The sequence below is a fragment of the Microtus oregoni genome, unplaced genomic scaffold (assembly GCF_018167655.1).
Source record: "Microtus oregoni isolate MIOR12 unplaced genomic scaffold, Mior012 000015F_ref0000493, whole genome shotgun sequence".
In the NCBI taxonomy this organism is placed as follows: domain Eukaryota; kingdom Metazoa; phylum Chordata; class Mammalia; order Rodentia; family Cricetidae; genus Microtus; species Microtus oregoni.
The window spans coordinates 43,287,860-43,304,181 of record NW_024543074.1 but is presented as its reverse complement, the minus strand read 5'-3'; the positions used below and the strand labels follow the sequence as shown (position 1 = coordinate 43,304,181).

At 51.2% G+C, this 16,322-nt stretch overlaps 1 protein-coding gene across 4 annotated transcripts in view; it reads right to left on the bottom strand.

Annotated features, from left to right (window-relative positions):
- The window catches only part of Tnip1 (TNFAIP3 interacting protein 1), a 41,886-nt gene that overhangs the window by 17,248 nt on the left and 8,316 nt on the right, over nt 1–16,322 (bottom strand). For all 4 annotated transcript variants that reach the window (XM_041664556.1, XM_041664555.1, XM_041664553.1 and 1 more), the window contains exons 2-8: nt 11,280–11,451; nt 10,142–10,279; nt 8,895–9,004; nt 7,010–7,093; nt 4,535–4,726; nt 1,280–1,374; nt 3–126 (exon numbers count right to left, since the gene is read on the bottom strand). In XM_041664556.1, the coding sequence (XP_041520490.1) occupies nt 3–126; nt 1,280–1,374; nt 4,535–4,726; nt 7,010–7,093; nt 8,895–9,004; nt 10,142–10,279; nt 11,280–11,415 (879 nt within the window). In that variant the 5' untranslated portion in view covers nt 11,416–11,451. The remainder of the gene's footprint in view (nt 1–2; nt 127–1,279; nt 1,375–4,534; nt 4,727–7,009; nt 7,094–8,894; nt 9,005–10,141; nt 10,280–11,279; nt 11,452–16,322) is intronic.

The window sequence follows — 16,322 nt, the reverse complement described above, 5'->3', positions numbered from 1 at the left end:
ACCTGCTGCTGTCCAGCTATGCCCTTCTTGCCAGCACCCTCTGTCTTTGGGGAGCTGGGCTGCATACAGAGGCCCTCTTTGCAGCTGCTGTTCATCAACAGCTTCTTAAGCTCCATGTTTTCCTCCCTGGATAAGAGAGAAGTGGAGAAGTCACAATGTCAGCTCTGGGTTAGGGGGCCTTCACAGCCAAGGACCTACTGTCACAGGCACCGCAGCAGTGTTCTGGGAAGTGTGATGAGACAAAAAGGGCACCCGTGAGCCCCCTGAGAGCGTGCAGTTTCCCTGCATGGACACACTCCCTCATCTTCTACTTAACTACAGGGATACATGGCGTCAAATGGCTTTTCTCCAGGTTATTCAACAAGGACTTGAATTCCTGCCTTCTTACCCATAAGCCCTTGGGAGAAGGCTTTTGCCTTCTCACTCACTCATCTGTCCTTCACCCTGGGCATCCTTGTCCTTGACATTATCCACGTCCTCCATGAGTAATGGAGTATGGCTCTAAAGCCCCAACCACTGGGCCATCCAAATGTAAACCAAGACTCAATGATGCAAAATGGCCCTGTGGCCACAGTGACCAAGAGGAAACACAGAGTAGCAAGTACTGGTTCTAATACAGAGTCACTCGTCCAGCAGTTACCCAGCACCGTTACCCAGAGCCACAGAGAGCAGGAACTGCTGCTAGTGAATGGTTAAGTCCTTGTAGTGAGACCCTTAGGAAGCCCGCCTCTCTCCAGGCCTGCTTCGCCTCACACAATGTGGGCTAGTCTGTACGATCTAAGGGCAAAGGCCCTTTGAAATCCAGCATTCACAAATTCCTGTTTCCCCAGGCCTCTTACATTGTGGTCACAGCAATCCTTGGTGATGGGCAGACCCTATGGTTCACCTAAGACATACCAACTCAGTCTTGTCAAAGCCAGAGAGGCTGGACACCCATGCTTTCCCACAGGCCTGAGTGCAGTGAGGGACTTCCAAAGATTCCAGAAAAATGGGAGCAGGGAATAATGACCACCAGGGGGCAGGACAGTCCTGAGCCAGATCCTACACTAATCTAAGCAGTTTTCCCCAGGGGAGGACAGCTCTCAAAGCTGTTTACATCCCCTCCCAAGGTAAACAAAACACAAGGGAAAAATCCCAGACCGCCAAGGAGAAGGGCCAAGAGATCTGCTGTCAGAACAGAGCTCTAAGAAGTGGCCTCGTTCCAGGAACCAGTGAGTCACATTATCTATTCCTCCTGCTCTATTCCTCCTGTTCCAGTCTCAAGGTGGCCTGCACTTACAGCAGTCTCTCAGCAGCCTGATCCCGCTGTTCCAACCCCTTGTCCAGCTTGGCCTTCAGGGCCTCATTCTCCTGGCGCAGCTGCTCACACAAGGTCTGTGGGACAGATTGGGAGACAGGGGGGGGGGGTTAAGAGGGTGCATATCCTGAGGCAGGCTCACACAAGGATCTGGAGCTGCAGCCAGCCCAGGCAGGACCAGATACTATATCCCTTTGATTGGCAGGATAGCTGGGAGCCAGGCCACTGGGCTTCTCTTTCACTGGAGCCAGCAGTGAGGATGCATTGGGGTCCTGGTCCTCATAGTGAAATTCCCTCTCTTCCCTGCATAGATCTCCCTGTCTAGACTGCTCGTCTTTGGCAACAGTCCCTGGCTCACTTCTCTGGTCTCTTTTTCGAACTAGGGTGGACATGGTATATCCACTAGAGCAGTGGTATGGAAAGAATGAATTCCTACTACAGAACACAAGAGAAGTTGTGCCACGTCACCCGTGTCACCAGGGAGACTTCAGAACTGCTGGCCCCTTTCTGACCAGCGTAAGACAGTCCTGGATGGGTGGAAGGGCAGCCTTGCACTGCAGGTGTTGGACACTGTGGGCTGAAGGTTGAGAAAACAGAAAGCTTGTTATTGGTTTCTTCAGTGCCGAACGGAGGGCCCTATGCCATATTTGATCTCAAAAAATATGTATGTCTTTTTCTTTTTTAGGCAAGGCCTCATCCTGTAATACGGCCGGGCCTGAAACTCACTACAACTTGGCACTGAACTCCCAGCAATCTTCTTGCCTCGGCCTCCTAAGTGCTGAGATTACAGGTGCAAGCCTGCAATGTTCGTTGAGTGAGCCAAGAAACAAATCAGAGAGAGAATGAGGAGGAACTGGATTCAGCTTCCTCCACCCAGAGTCCGAGAAACAGGGAGTTGCTATGTCCCTGGGTGGGGACTCCAGGGAACAGAATGTACTGCTCCTGTCTCTGAGGGAAGGCCACAATGACACCTCATTTGTTACACTGCCATTCCAGGACAGAGGGCTGTTTTTGGGGCCTCTAGGTAAATGCCCTGGGTACAAAGTCACCACCCTCCATCAGAGAGTCTACGAGCACACCTGTGAGCTTGTCCATTATTTGTTTTAAAGATTGATTTGCTTTTTAAAAAAATTATGTATATAGGTATTTTGCCTGCATGTATGCTGTGCACCATATGTGCACAGTGCCCACAGAGGCCAGAAGAGGGCGTCAGATCCCCTGAAACTGGAGCTAGAGATGTGAGATGGATGCAGCGTGGGTGCTGGTTACCAAACCAGGTCCTCTGCAAGAGCAGCCATTGCTCTAAACTGCTAAGTATCTCTCCAACTTTGTTTTTCGGTTTTTGTTTTTGAGACAGGATCTAGCTAAGTAGCCCAGAATGACCTTGAACTTGAGATTCTCCTGCCTCGGCCCCTAGAGCTGGCATTATGGGTGTGAGCTTCCACACCTGGCTTGCTCATTCTTTCACCAACTGTGGATGAAGTGCCAGGCACCAGGGTACCATGGTGAATATGCTGCCTTTGTGAAGACAACACTCAGCTGTGAGTACAGACTAAGCAAATCAACTATCTAAAAAGATAGAACTGTTGGTACTGTTAGAGCCAAGAAGAGAATAAGCAGGAGACCAATGTAAGAGGCTGGTGGGTATCAGGGGCCAGCACACATCCCCCATCTGAGTGCCAAAAGTTGATGCTCAGAATGATCTCAGCCCCCGTACTGTGTTAGGTTTTCTTTCACAGAGCTCAGCTTGGAAACTCCAAAGCCTTGGTGGCCTCTCAAAGAGGTTTCCTCGTGCCAGCCCAAACCCCAGGCCCTCCACCACACATTTCCATTGCTTCTCCAGTCTCCAATAAGAGGATATCCCTTGTCATAGAGCCAGCCGAGACCTCAGCTGCTCAAATACAGAGGGTAGATCCCCTCCTTTCATCGATGCCAACTGGCACAGAAGGTGGTGGTTTTACCCAGGAGAGGGGAGCCTTCAGGTGAGGGCTCTGCCCACAGGAAGGGGTGCTCAATCCCTGAGCAGGGCCTCCAGCAGCCTTATTTTTACCATCTTTGCAATGGTCACCAATTAATTGTTAAGTGGACCACAGTTACCTGAAAAGCCCTCCAAGTTAAGATGGCCTGTCCAGTGTGGGTAAGCGGACAGTGACCTCTCCTAGTACTGGGTTCTAGACCGCACAAGGGCCTCCTTTGATGTAATTGTCCCAGGAGGGGACACTGCTTAGCTCTTTCCTGGTAGGACAGAGATTAGGGACTTGTCCAAGACCATTCAGTAATGAAGAACCAAGGGCAACATAACTCCAGAGCCTGACCTGGCCGAGCAAAGCAATCTGACCACCCCTCACACACACACACACACACACACAGGAAGCCTTTTGAGAGCGATTTGAGAAAGAAGGTGAGGAGGGAGGGTGGGCTAAGGGTATGAGATTTAAAATATGACAGATTAAAGCTGGGTGGGGTGGCTCACATCTGGAATTCCCACACTTAAGTGGCAGAGGTAGGAGGATGCTGTGAGTCTGAGACCAGCCTGGGTTAGAGTGAGGTCCAGGCCAGCCTGGGCTAAGAGTGAGACTGCCAAAAAACAAAACAAAACAAAAAAACAACAACAAAAAAAAAACAACCAAAAGGCAAGAAAACAAAATAGAATATAAGAATTGAGGTTTTGAGGTTCTAAGATCACTCCATCATTTACCAGCTGGGTGACCTTGGGGTTTAAAAAAAAAACAAACATTTTTTGAGTGCTGTTTGCCTATCTGGGAAGGGGTTCTATGAACGGCTCTCACTGCAGGGGACAGAACATACAAAGAGTTTCAGTGACAGTAAAACAAGCCACAGTGTGAGTTCAGGTGGCAGAGGCAAGCAGATCTCTCAATTTAAGGCCAGACTGGTCTATACAGTAAATTCTAGGCCAGCTGGGGATATACAGTAAGACCCTGTCTCAAAACAAAAACCAAACCAAAACAACAACAAAAAAACCCAAAAGAAACAAGAACAAACCAGGCCATACCCAGCTGGCCAGGCCACACCTCTCAGGGCTCCCATTGTGAATCTGCAAGGCCCACCTCCTATTTCCTCATTTCCTTCTTTTTTCACACACTTTCCCACAACTTCCTTACTGCAGTCACCAGTGTGAATAAGGGGCCCAAGGAGGCCTAGAATCCAGCCCTCCAATGTCCCCATAGTTAATCTCCTACCCCCAAAGGGTGGGGGAGGGGCGCTGGCCTGCCTCACCTGCAGGATGGCCGTGCGCTGCTCATTCTTATGCACCTTGGAGGCCAATCTGTTGAACTCAAGGGCCATGCGGCCCAGGTGGGTGAAAAGCTGGCTGTGGTCAGGTTCCTCAGCACACACGCTCAGGGTGGTCTCCAGGCGCTGCAGGTGGAGCATGAGGTTGCTGTCTTCTGGGGGTGGGGGCCCCAGCTCCTGTGGGAGCAAGGGGATGATCTTTACCAGGTCAATTCTCCCACTGCTTCCCCATTCCTCATGACTCAGTTTCCCCTGTGGCCTCTGCTTAGCCCAGGGAAATTTTCCAGTTGCACAGGTTCCTTATCTGGAGCTGACTCACAGGGCAGGACCTAGAACTTCCAGGCCACTTACTGGCCTAACAGCACCAGAGCCATCTTCCTCCTACGCTTTGAGTCTTACTGAGTGAGTGCCTGAGGGTAGTTGGTTTACCCTCCCCCAGGCTGGGCATTGTCTCAGCAGTGTGTGGATATCACTTCCCTCCTTCATTGCACAGAGGGAGTCCCTCGCTGTACACACCCCATTTCCATGTGGTGGTGGTGGGGGGGTGAGGGTCTCCCTGGGAGTGGATGAAATACCATCTGACCCTAAGAATCACAGTTACAATATGCCAAAGAACCCCAACATAGTGCAGTATTTTAGGAGAGAGCAGCCCAGGCAGAACAGTTGAGTACGGCTCTCTCCACTCTCTCGAGAACATTCCTACTGAAATCACTACTCTGATTATGCCCAATCAGGCATAACCATTTCCTTCTTGCTGTATCAGTCCTGGCCTCCCAACCTTTTCCTGCCCAAGCCCCTGTGCCAGACCCCAGGGTTTTATAGGCCTCATTTCTATATATCCTGATCATCTATCTACCCCAAATGCTCTCACACTTCAGCTCCTCCAGACCCCCTCCCCACACATACTTCAGAGACTCACACAACAGACCTCCTGCAACACTTCAGGGAATCAGAGAGCAGAGCCACAGGGACCTTGGGGTTCAGGCTGGGAGAGTGAAGAACAGTGACAGAGAACTTGCTCACAACTACCCAGTCAGTCTGTGGCAGGGCCAGCCCTACAAACGGGGTTTTCTGACTGCAATGCAGGGCTCTGTGACTTGCTACTGAGCTCTGTGGCAACTGGATTGGATGCTCAGCCCACTCCTTGTCACCTTGTCAGCACCATGTTCTAAGAAAGGTGGTACCTCTCTCTAATTCTTCATCCCTTCCCCACCACGTCTTACCACAAAGGACCAAGGCTGTTCTCTGAAGGCTCAAAGTGCTCTTAAATTTCTCCAACTAGCCCACAAGCTACCAGCAGGAGCTGGTGTATTTCTGACGTGGCACAGGCAAGACAGACTGACTTACACAGGGACTTTTACCTCAAGAGATAAGTTACTGGCCCATGGTCACATGGTGAAACCTTTCTGAACAAGGGAATCTTGCCTCCTCAGTGTGTCTGAGTCCTCAGGGACAGAACAGGATGAGAGACATAAGGTCCCAGGAGATGAAACACGGAGGTCCTGCCTCACATTCAGCACTGGCTGACAGAATGATTCTTTCAGCATTAAAGGCTCAATGCCCATCTCTGTTTGTGGGTGAGCAGAAGCACACCGGTCATTCAAGCCCTCCGGACTCGAGGTGGTAGAGACCGCAGCATCGGTGAAGCTGAGGTCATGGAGCACTGGCAGAGCAGCGATTTAAGACTACAGTCTACAGTGGGCATGTCTGTCAGCACAAGGACTTAGGGATGAGGCAAGAGGCTGGCACTGAGTTCTGGGCTACAGAGGGAGACCTCTCTCTCACACACAAACAAAACAGAATAAAGCAAACATTATATAAGAAGGAAGGGAGGGATGAGGAGGAAGAAGGAATGTAAGGTCTCTGACAAATCTTCCAGATCCGTCACAATAGCTCTCCAAGAAGTCTGGCATTTTAATAAAGAACAGAAGGACTGCACGGTTGGGACCAAGGTGGTAAGCACTGCACGGCAGGACTGGGGATATGAGCAGCCCCTGTGAAGCTGGAGGAGTGTGTGCACCCCACACATGAACAGAAAGTTTAACCTCCAACCCACCAGCTCCTGGGAGGAGTCAAGGACCTGCACAAAAGGGTAAATTACTCCCACCACCACCACAAGCACCAGTCAGACCCTTTCCACACCCCCAGGCTTCGAGCGTACAGACCCAAATGGCTGAGTCATCATAACTGATAGAAAGGTGATTGGCCCAGAGGCCAGCAGGGCTGGCAAATGGCCCAGGCTTTCACAACAGTGGGGTACTGTGTGCCCCAAGTCGGGGAAGTTACCAGCAGGGGATTTGCATATGAGAACGAGAAGCATCCCATGCTCTAGCCCCTCTGTGTCCCCCATGTAACTCCAGGGGACCCAAGGGATCTGAGTGGCCCCAGCGCCTGTCATGCAGGGGGCAGGTGACAGAAAGGAAAGCGGAGGACGTGCTCAGGGGGCTTGCCTGTGCTCACCATCATGTTCCTAGGAGGGCTGCCAGTTTGGGGTGGAGAATTCTGCTCCTCAGTGGGGACCACTTCAAAGTCAGAAGAGGTGCCCTGTGCAAAAAGGGAGTTAGGGGCCTCCCAAAAGAAATAACCTGCCCCCAATGAAGAACAGTGAGGGGACAGAAGGGCAAACATTTAGAGTTCCCAGAGATGACCAGTCACACACCATTCACATGAAATCACCCAGGACTCCACACAACTGTCATCACCCACCTTGTGATCTGAGGTCATATCCCTCCCCTCCATGGCCATTACTTTATCTGTGAAAGGGGTGTGGGGAGAGCTGACCTTGAACCACTATTATTTATTTATTTGTTCACTGGTGTGAGCTTGTGTGGGCAGAGGGGGAGGGCGTGTGTGTACACGAGTGTGTGTGTGTGTGTGTGTGTGTGTGTGTGTGCGCGCGAGCACACGTGCTGATGCCACAGCACATGTGTGGAGGTCAGAGAACAAGTTTGGGGAGTTGCTTCTTTCTTCCCTGTGGGTTCTGAAGATAGAACCGAGGTTTCTGAGCTCAGACTTGATAGGCAACCACTGCACTGGCTCAAGGATTCTACATTTTAAAATGTTTCATGAGCTTATTCTTCAGAGCCACTCATGGAGCGGCCGGGAGGCTCACATTCTCTTTGGACAGATGAGAAGACCAAGTGCATAGAGTCAGTTAACACACATGGCGTGACTCTGCACAAGATGGCAGATTCTGCCAAAGCAACCAATCCATCTCCTAGGCTAAGTGTCTCTAGCTCACTCCTGGGTGACAGCAGCCATTACAGCCACCACTAAGGAAGGTCCAACACTGCCAGTGTGAACCCAGCCCCAGAGGTCTCCAGGAGAGAACCGACCTGAGAACCCCCAGGATGGGTCGACAATGCAGAAAGCGTCTCAAGGATGCACCCCAAACTGAGGTGGCGGCTAGCCAAATCTTTCATTTTTTCATACCACTATCCATTCTAAGCAGACTTTACTGGTTGTTCAATCACAATAGGCCGGTAGTCCACCCGAGCCTGCATTTGGTTCCCTTAACCCTGACCCGGGCTGCGGAGATAGCTCAGTGGGTGGAGTCTTTGCTACACCAGCAGGAGACCTGTGCTTAGATGCCCCAGAACCACGTAAAAACATGTCTGGGCATCCGTATACTGCAACCTCAGCACTGGACTGGACAGAGACAGGAGGATTACTGGAGCTTGCTGGCCAGCCGGCTATCTGAAAATGTTCACTGAAGAGACTTACGGGGGTAAGGAAGAGAGTAGTAAAACAGGACACCTGATGTCCTCCTCCTCTGTCCTCACTGCACACACTGGTATACACTCCCCTCGTGCATACAGTACTTACGTATACACACACACACACACACACACCAAAACCCCCACAAAACAAAATAAAAACCCCCAAACCCTCTTGACCGGCAGAGATTATCCAGCTTCTCCTGTCCTGAGATGGTGTAAGACAGATGGGAGAAGCCAGCCCACGTGGTCACTAGTCACAGCCACCATGACCCCATGTGGTCTCAGCCCTGCTAGAGAAGACCTCCCCAGACGTGACCTTGGAAAAGGCTCTTTTCTCTTCATCATCTGAAGGCTCCTCAAGGAACTGCCCTAGGACAACAAGCTAAACTTCTCCACTGAGCCTGCAGGCCATGGTTCCCGAGCCTCTTGGCAGTGTGTGTGTCCCATTGGTGAGAACATTACATAGATCAGTAAATGAGAGAACTTCCTTGTCAGATCAGGGCCTTACGGTCATATTAACTGTAATTTTCATCTCAAAATGGTAAGCTGCTCCCTCCCAGAGCTCTGGACTAACGTGAGGTGGGAAGAGCTTCAGGCAGCCAGTCACAACTCCAAACGTAACTTACATTTGATGGAGTCTTAGAGGCTGGTGCTGACTTCTCCATGGAGTTTTCGGTGGTGTTGGTGGTGGTGGTCGTGGTGGCGGTAGCATGTACCTGGACCCGTGCATCCTGTCCTGGAAAATCAAGACTATGACTAAAGAAATCCAGACGGGAAGAAAACTGAACCCAGCCCACAGTAATGGAAGATCTCTCACTGAGTTCTCTCTTGATCTGGAGAAAAGGGAGGCTGTCCCTTTTAGACAAAAAGTCCGGTGAAATGACGGGCCTGAGTAATGTGGACAGAGTCTGAGCAGAGACCCTCTTCCCAGCCTTCTTAGGAAAACTCCAAGGTGCCCATGGTTTTCTGTTACCCTAGATGTACCTCTGGGATACGGACAGAATTTTCAGTTAACCAAGTGTTTTCTTTTGGGTTTTGAGAGAGACTCATATAACTTAGGCTTGACTTCAAACTTGGTTTCGTTTAACTCAGGCTGGCCCCAAACACAGTATGCAGCTGAGGAGGACCACCAAACCCAGACTCCAGGATTACAGGTGTGCCAGCTGAAGATGGAGCGAATGCAGGGCTAGGTGAACGCTCTATCCATTGAACTACAGCCCCCCTCTGTGGTGTTCTCATGGCAGCCCTCTATTACTCCTGTTTTAAAGAAAGGAAGTCAGTGCCTCTGTTAGCAACTGTAAAACCTGGACTCAAATGCAGTTCAACTTCCTTACTATTGGGGGCCCCTGCTGCAGAAGCCTTGTGAACATCTCCCCATTGCACTGGGAATGGACCTGGCACCAATCAGACACTGAGAATTAACAACTGACTGGGCCAGTGAGGACTAGAATGCCCCTCTGACAACAGTGCCACAGGCTCTGGCACCCCCAGGTTAACATGCTGGGCCTCAGGCTTCCTTATTATGAAACAGAAGTCGTGGGGGGGGGGGGGGGTGCAGAGAATGTCTAGCTCCTATGCCTGGGGGCTGGGCCTGCGCACAGCAGCTGTGGACTCAATAATCAATGCTGATATCACCCTAAGGCCGTTTCTTTGGTGCCAGGGACCACTGTGATGGATAACAAACAACAGGCATTAGGAGTGTTGAGCCACTAGGGTCATCTGAGGTCCCTTATAGGGCTGACCTTCTATGGGTGCTGTGGCCAAAAGATGTGCACGGGAAGATGGTATGTATGAGGAGGGGTAGGCCTTCTGGGGTTCAGGGCCTCGTCAGTCTAGGTTCCGAGAAGGCAGGGGTTCTGAATTTTTTTGGTACCTGTGAGCTCAGTCAGGGGATCAAAAGAGCCCAAGGAAGGCACAGGTGGCGGTGGCGGCAGTTCACTGTCCTTGACCAGCTCCTCCGCCTTCTGTCGGAGCCTGGACGCTTCCATCTGTGACTCTTCCAGAAGTCCCCCTAGAGTAACAAGGTGGAGAAGCATACAGATTTACCCAGCCCAGTGCATGGCTCTCCCCATTCCCATGCTAGACCTGGCCATGGACTGACTTCATTACCACCATGGCTATATGGGCTATAAGTCCACACTTATGCTGCCTCCCTCCCCAAAACAGGCCATCATAAGAATAGTCTGGCTGTGGGGCCTAAAGAAACCTCCTACCTCTGGCCTCCTCTTCCTGTCTACCTCTCCCTCCACATCTGCCCACCCCCAGGCAGAAAGTGAGAGGTTCTTGAGGGACTGCCTACATTCTAGGCCTCAGTCTCCCTTCTGCAGGTGGAGAAAGGAAAACCCTCCCTACCCCCAACCACCGCTATCCCAAGTGGTTTCTGCCAAGCAGGGAAAAAGCACTTGGAAAGCCAGGGTGCTAGATCCTCCACAGCAAGCTTGAACACAAAGAAAGTGACTTCCAGACACAGTGCGAGGAGAGTGGGAGGAAGTGAGTGATGGCTCTGCTCCAAGGAGAAGCATGCTGTGCAGTGGTCAGGAGTGGGCAAGGATGGAGGGATGGGCTGGACAGTGGGGGTAGCTTGAGCACAAGCTGGAGGAATAGAGCCAAGGGCCCTGCTGCACTGAGCTCTGGGCCAGCTCTGCTCCTGGCCGGGCATCCAAGCCCAGGGTTCTGGGGGTGCCCTGGCACACTGGCTCTCCTCATCTCTCATACTTCACTTCTCCAACAGGTCGAGACCGTTCTGGCTCCAGGTCCACAAACTGAGCCTTGTGCTCTGCTCCTCATGCATGCTTCCCTCTTGGTCTCTCAAGGACACCCTTTGGGGTGGGAGAAGTCAGGGCTGGGAATGCTATCACCAGGCTACAGAGTGCACAAAGATGCCAGGGGCTAACACTGGGTCACAGGGACAGCAACGTGATGGGCAGAGGCACCTGCCAGCCTTTGTGAAGGGGCTAGCATTGCAGGCTGCAGGAAGAGGGACAACAGGGGGAGGGCACGGTCTGCTTTACCTAACGTCTTTATCCCTTGTATTTGTCCCTTCAGCCGGGTATTCTCCAACACTAGGCGTTCAAAAGCTGCTGATGCCTCTCCCAGAGGCGTGCTGCCCCCTGGGTCGTAGATCCGGTAGGGTCCTCTCCCTTCCATGAGGGTAAGTCAACCCCTGCTGTGACGGCCACCTGGCTGTAGGGACAATGGCAGACATCAGAGGGCTGGCCAGGCCCTTAGGTCATCTTTTCTGGGGATGATGTTCTAGTCTGCCACAGCTCCAAAAAGGAGTCCCCATGATCCAGAACAGAACACTCAAGTCAGCAGTCCCTTCTGAGTATAACTGGAGCAGCATCCGCTCCTTTCAGCAGGTGCTCCACACTGTGGCTCATTTGCAATGGTAGTAAAATTAAGTGTTGGGTGAGATAGAGAATCTGGCAAGGAGTCAGGAGAGGCCTGAGTGTCTGTCCGCTTGGCCCCTCCCAATATCTACCACATACCAGCAAAATATACAGCACTCAAGTAAATGGCTTGGTCACAAACTCACTATGGGGATGGGAGAGCCCCTCTTCCTCTCCTAGAGGGGAAACTTAAGTCCTAAACAATGATCTCTAAGTTAAGGAAAAGACCCTGGCTAGGTTCTAACACACTGTTAACTTTCTTCTTGGTCTTCAGTCCTTACTACTCTGTCCCATTCAGTTCCAAGCAGAAGAATTTCCCATCAGACCACTGGGTAGCACACTTCCTGCTGTAAGCTGTTGTTGTATATCTGCTTTATTTTATTTAAAATCACTCTGTAATTACTGTAGACTCCTGTGGCTTAGCAAAGCAACCTTCATTCATTCATGCTCACATTCATTCAAACGACTTCTGGGGTTCAGGTGCCAGGTAGTAGTCTGGGTGTTGGGTACTGGGCAATAATTCCAAAAGACTTCCATGGGGAATGGGAAACTCAGGATTTAGGGGTACTGAACCACTCTTTTGACCTCCACAGTGTTCACTAAAGACAAGCATGCAGCAGGGTTAGTGACAGTGACTTCATCATCCTTTGCTAGCTGAATGTTTGTCTCTGATGTATTCTGCCAGGGGCCCAGCAATCCTCATTTTATAAAGCGACAACGGAGACCACTGAGCCTAACTCTTCAGGCAGAGAGCAAGGCCAGTGTGTGGGCATCAGATGCAGAGCTTTGCCTAGAAGGGCCATAGTTCCTACTCCGTCTAGGTACACAAGGTGGGGAGTCATAGCTCCCTTAACACAAGCCACCAAATAGTCTCTAGCTCAGTGGTTCTCAACCTTCCTAATGCTATGACCCTTTAATACAGTTCCTCATGCGTTAGTGAGCCCCAACCATAAAATTATTTGTGTTGGTACTTCGTAACTGTAATTTTGCTACTGTTATGAATCATAATGTAAATATCTGTGTCTTCAGATGGTCTTAGGCGACCCCTGTGAAAGGGTCATTCAACCCCACCCCTCCAGGGTCATGACCCACAGAGAACCCTGCTCTAGCTATTTCCTTCAGTATAAGAACCATCAGCTGTCTTATGCTGGGGATGGAGCAGGGCCTTATACACCGGACTCCACTAACACAGCCACACCCACAGCCCCATAAGCATCAGCCCCGTTTACCAGGTGTAGCTGTAGAACAACTGGGCCAGAAGGAAAAAAGGAAGCTGGACAAGCACCCCACCCCCACCCCAAGGTTGACAAACACCAGCTGAACACCCACTGCAGAGGTACCCACTCCCTGCTGGGCCCTGTGAGGCAAAGGACAGCTGCCTACACACCCGCACTGCTAGCTAGGAGGGACTTTTTTTAACCTAAAAGGTCAGCACACACTGCAGAATGGCAAACACTGATGTGCTCTTGAGCAAAAGGAGACGATGTGGGTGAAGCACTAGGTAGAAGCTGGGCACTCAGACCACCAGCCCTCATGAGGGTCCTCCTTTGCTCGCCCATGCTTGTCACCACGTGACTGTGCCCGGCTGGAGCCAGCACCTGTCCACTAGCCTAACACCTTCCTGGGCAGAAACAGGCTTAACCTATCTCTGTATTCCCGTCACAGCACAGGAAGTGGCGGTGGGGGGAGGGGGGGTAGGAACAGAGTTCACAAAAAATGGGGAAATTGAGGCTGGGGCCACCCTGAATGGCAAGTAGCTCCAGGTGGCCTGGGTTCCCAGTCTCATTTCCCAGGGTTCACAGTAGACTCGGAGTCACTGTTATGGGGCAGTCTGGTCACTTTCTTCTCTGGGTGGCTTTCTCAGTAGATAAAGCTGCACACAGGCAGGAGCTTTATCTGAAGAGCCCAAGGCCAGGGCTTCAGAAAGCAGCGAATGCACAGGTCCAACACATACCACCTATTCCAAGGCTTAGAGTCTGAAGTTGGGAATTTACCCCACCTCCCATGGGCCCATGTTTAAAACAGCCAGCCAACCCAGCCACCATCACTGGGCACGGTGGCGAGGTGCCAGCCCAACACTTCTAGAATCAAAACTGGAATCACTGCCACTGTCTCCCAGAGATGCCCAGACAAGGCCAGGTGGCAGGCTATTATGTAGGAGCTGACAAGTGAGGGGTTCATAGGAAATACAACCATAGTGGACAGGGAATGACCCCACCATGGCCTTTGGGGAAGACAGAGCTGGAGCAGGGGTCAGGCTCCCTGCAAGGTAGCAGACTAAGGAGAAACCCCAGAAAGGAGTGGCCTGAGAGATGCCAGGAGAAAAGTTGTGAGGGTTGAATGGCTTCCAGCCAAGCTCTGGCCCAGTGGCTAGGGCACAGCATGGCCACTGATGGTGTACAAGGATCAAGGAAAAAAAAAGAAAAAGAAAAAAAAAAAGGATCAAGGGACTTCCAAGGACTCTCCACGAGGGCTCTTCCAATACAACAAAGCCAGTCTCACCCCCAGGCAGAAGACACTCATAGGGAACTGTCAGAGACTAGGAAGCTGATCAAGAGAGGAGGTATGGTCCCCAGAGACCAGAGCAGGGGACAAACAGGAAGATCAGAGCCTGACTTCATGAGATTCTGCCTCCGGGTCCATTCAGGGCCTGGTGCAAGGGGGCCAAGGCCACACAAAGGCCAATTTCCTTGTGGGTCTGGCTACAGACTATTAACCAGGGCCCAGGATGAGGCTGTACGTTGACCACCTATACAGATGCCACTATTCAGCAAGGGACCTTCCTGCAGCAGGGACACCAACATCTTGCCCAAATCAGAGACAGACCCTGATAAAGAGGCAGCCAACTCAGACCTTCTTAGGTAAGCCCTGGGCTGGTGAGTGGCTCCCCATGACACCCCCTGAAATAGATCTGGGGCTTCATGACAGAACTAGAGAGGCCTGGTTTTAGGACAGAAAAGAGCATGGCAGTGAAGCGAAGCTGTAACATGGGACGCTCTGTGGCTGAGGAGCAGCTAAGGGTGTACATGGGGCAGTAGAGTGGGCCCCCATTCCTGACCTACTTCTGGAAGAGATGGTTGGGAGGAGAGAGTCCCACTAAATTCACATTCAGCTCCTGACTGGCTCAGAGTGCCTGGCCACTGCCATGTTCTCACGACTGAGGAAGTGGGAGTAGGCACCAGGAAGGATGGGGTACTGAACCACACGGAAGGGCTCCATGACCCCCAAAGTCATGCTAATTTGCATAGCCACTGACATTTATAAAGTTCTAAGTCTCAGGCATTCTTCTTTCACTTGTCTGTCCCAACAGTCCTGGGAAGAAGGCAAGATCTTGAGAGACAAGATCACTAAGCTCAGCTTGGGGACTTAAGTCCCACTAATGTCTCTGGTTTCTGACTGTATTGGGGACAGCTATGCCCTACAGCCTTGGAGGCAGTGAAGGGAATGGCTCCAGCACATCAAATCATAGTGGCAAAGGTCTATGTCCTCAGCAGAGGCATAGCTGTGAGATATGCCAGCAGATGTGGCCAGAACACAGGGACAAGGGAAACTCAGAAAAACAACAACAAACCCTGCCTGTCCCCTCCTCTGTTGTTCTATGACCTTGGCCTCCTAACCCCTTATGCAAGGGGGGGGGGGACGTGCATGAGACAGACAGAAGCTGCCTGACTAGAAAGCTGAGTGCCGTTCTAATGGCCAAAGGATGAGAGGGACCCAAGCCTGCAGAGCAATAGCAGGGCAGAGAGCAGAGGATATGGAATACTGGATGCATAGATGTACAGCTGTAGAAGCAGGAAGAAGGTTCCACCGAGGACCAGGGAACGTGAGAGAAACAGGCCATGCACTAGCATGGTCTTGTATTATCACACTGCACTCTGGGGCCTCACCTGTCCCGGGCCCTGCTCTGTCCACCCTGCAGCTGTGGAATGTTGGGTCAGTCACTTATCCATTCTGGCCCCAACTGCTCTTCCGTAAATCAGGATTATGAAAATCTACCAGGCTAAGGTGAAGACATTTAATAGCGTGTCTGTACATAGTGGTAGCGGTTCTCACTTCTGACTTTATTTCCCAACCATGATTTACTCAACAAGAAAACATGTTTCAGAATGAAATAACCAATATAACGAGTAGGTGGTTCCCAGCTCAGTATGTAGCACACTGTAGGTATTCAGCAAAGGGGATCCCACCACTATGCCCAGCTGACCTAAGAACTGTCCCGACACTCCATCCTTGGCTGCTTTTTATTTTTATTTTGTTTGTGTGTGTGTGCGCTTGTGTGTACAGGCATGTATAAGTGTGGTGTGAGTGTGGGTACTGTTGTGCGTGCATGCACCAAAGGGTCAACCTTCTGTGTCATTCCTCAGGAGCTGTCTACTTTTCATTTTTTGAGGCAGGGTCTCACACGGGGACCTGTAGGTTCAATGACTAGGCTAGGCTGGGATCTGCCTGTTTCCTCCTCTGCAGCACTGGAAATACAGGTAAGAGCCGCCAAGCCCATTTTTTGTTATTGTTGTTGTGTTTTGTTTGTTTTCAAGACAGGGATTCAAGTGTAGTTTTGGAGCTTGTCTGGAACTCACTCTATAGACTAGGCTTGTCTCGAACTCACAGAGATCCACCTGCCTCTGCCTCTTGTGTGCTGGGATTAAAGGCATGGGCCACCATTGT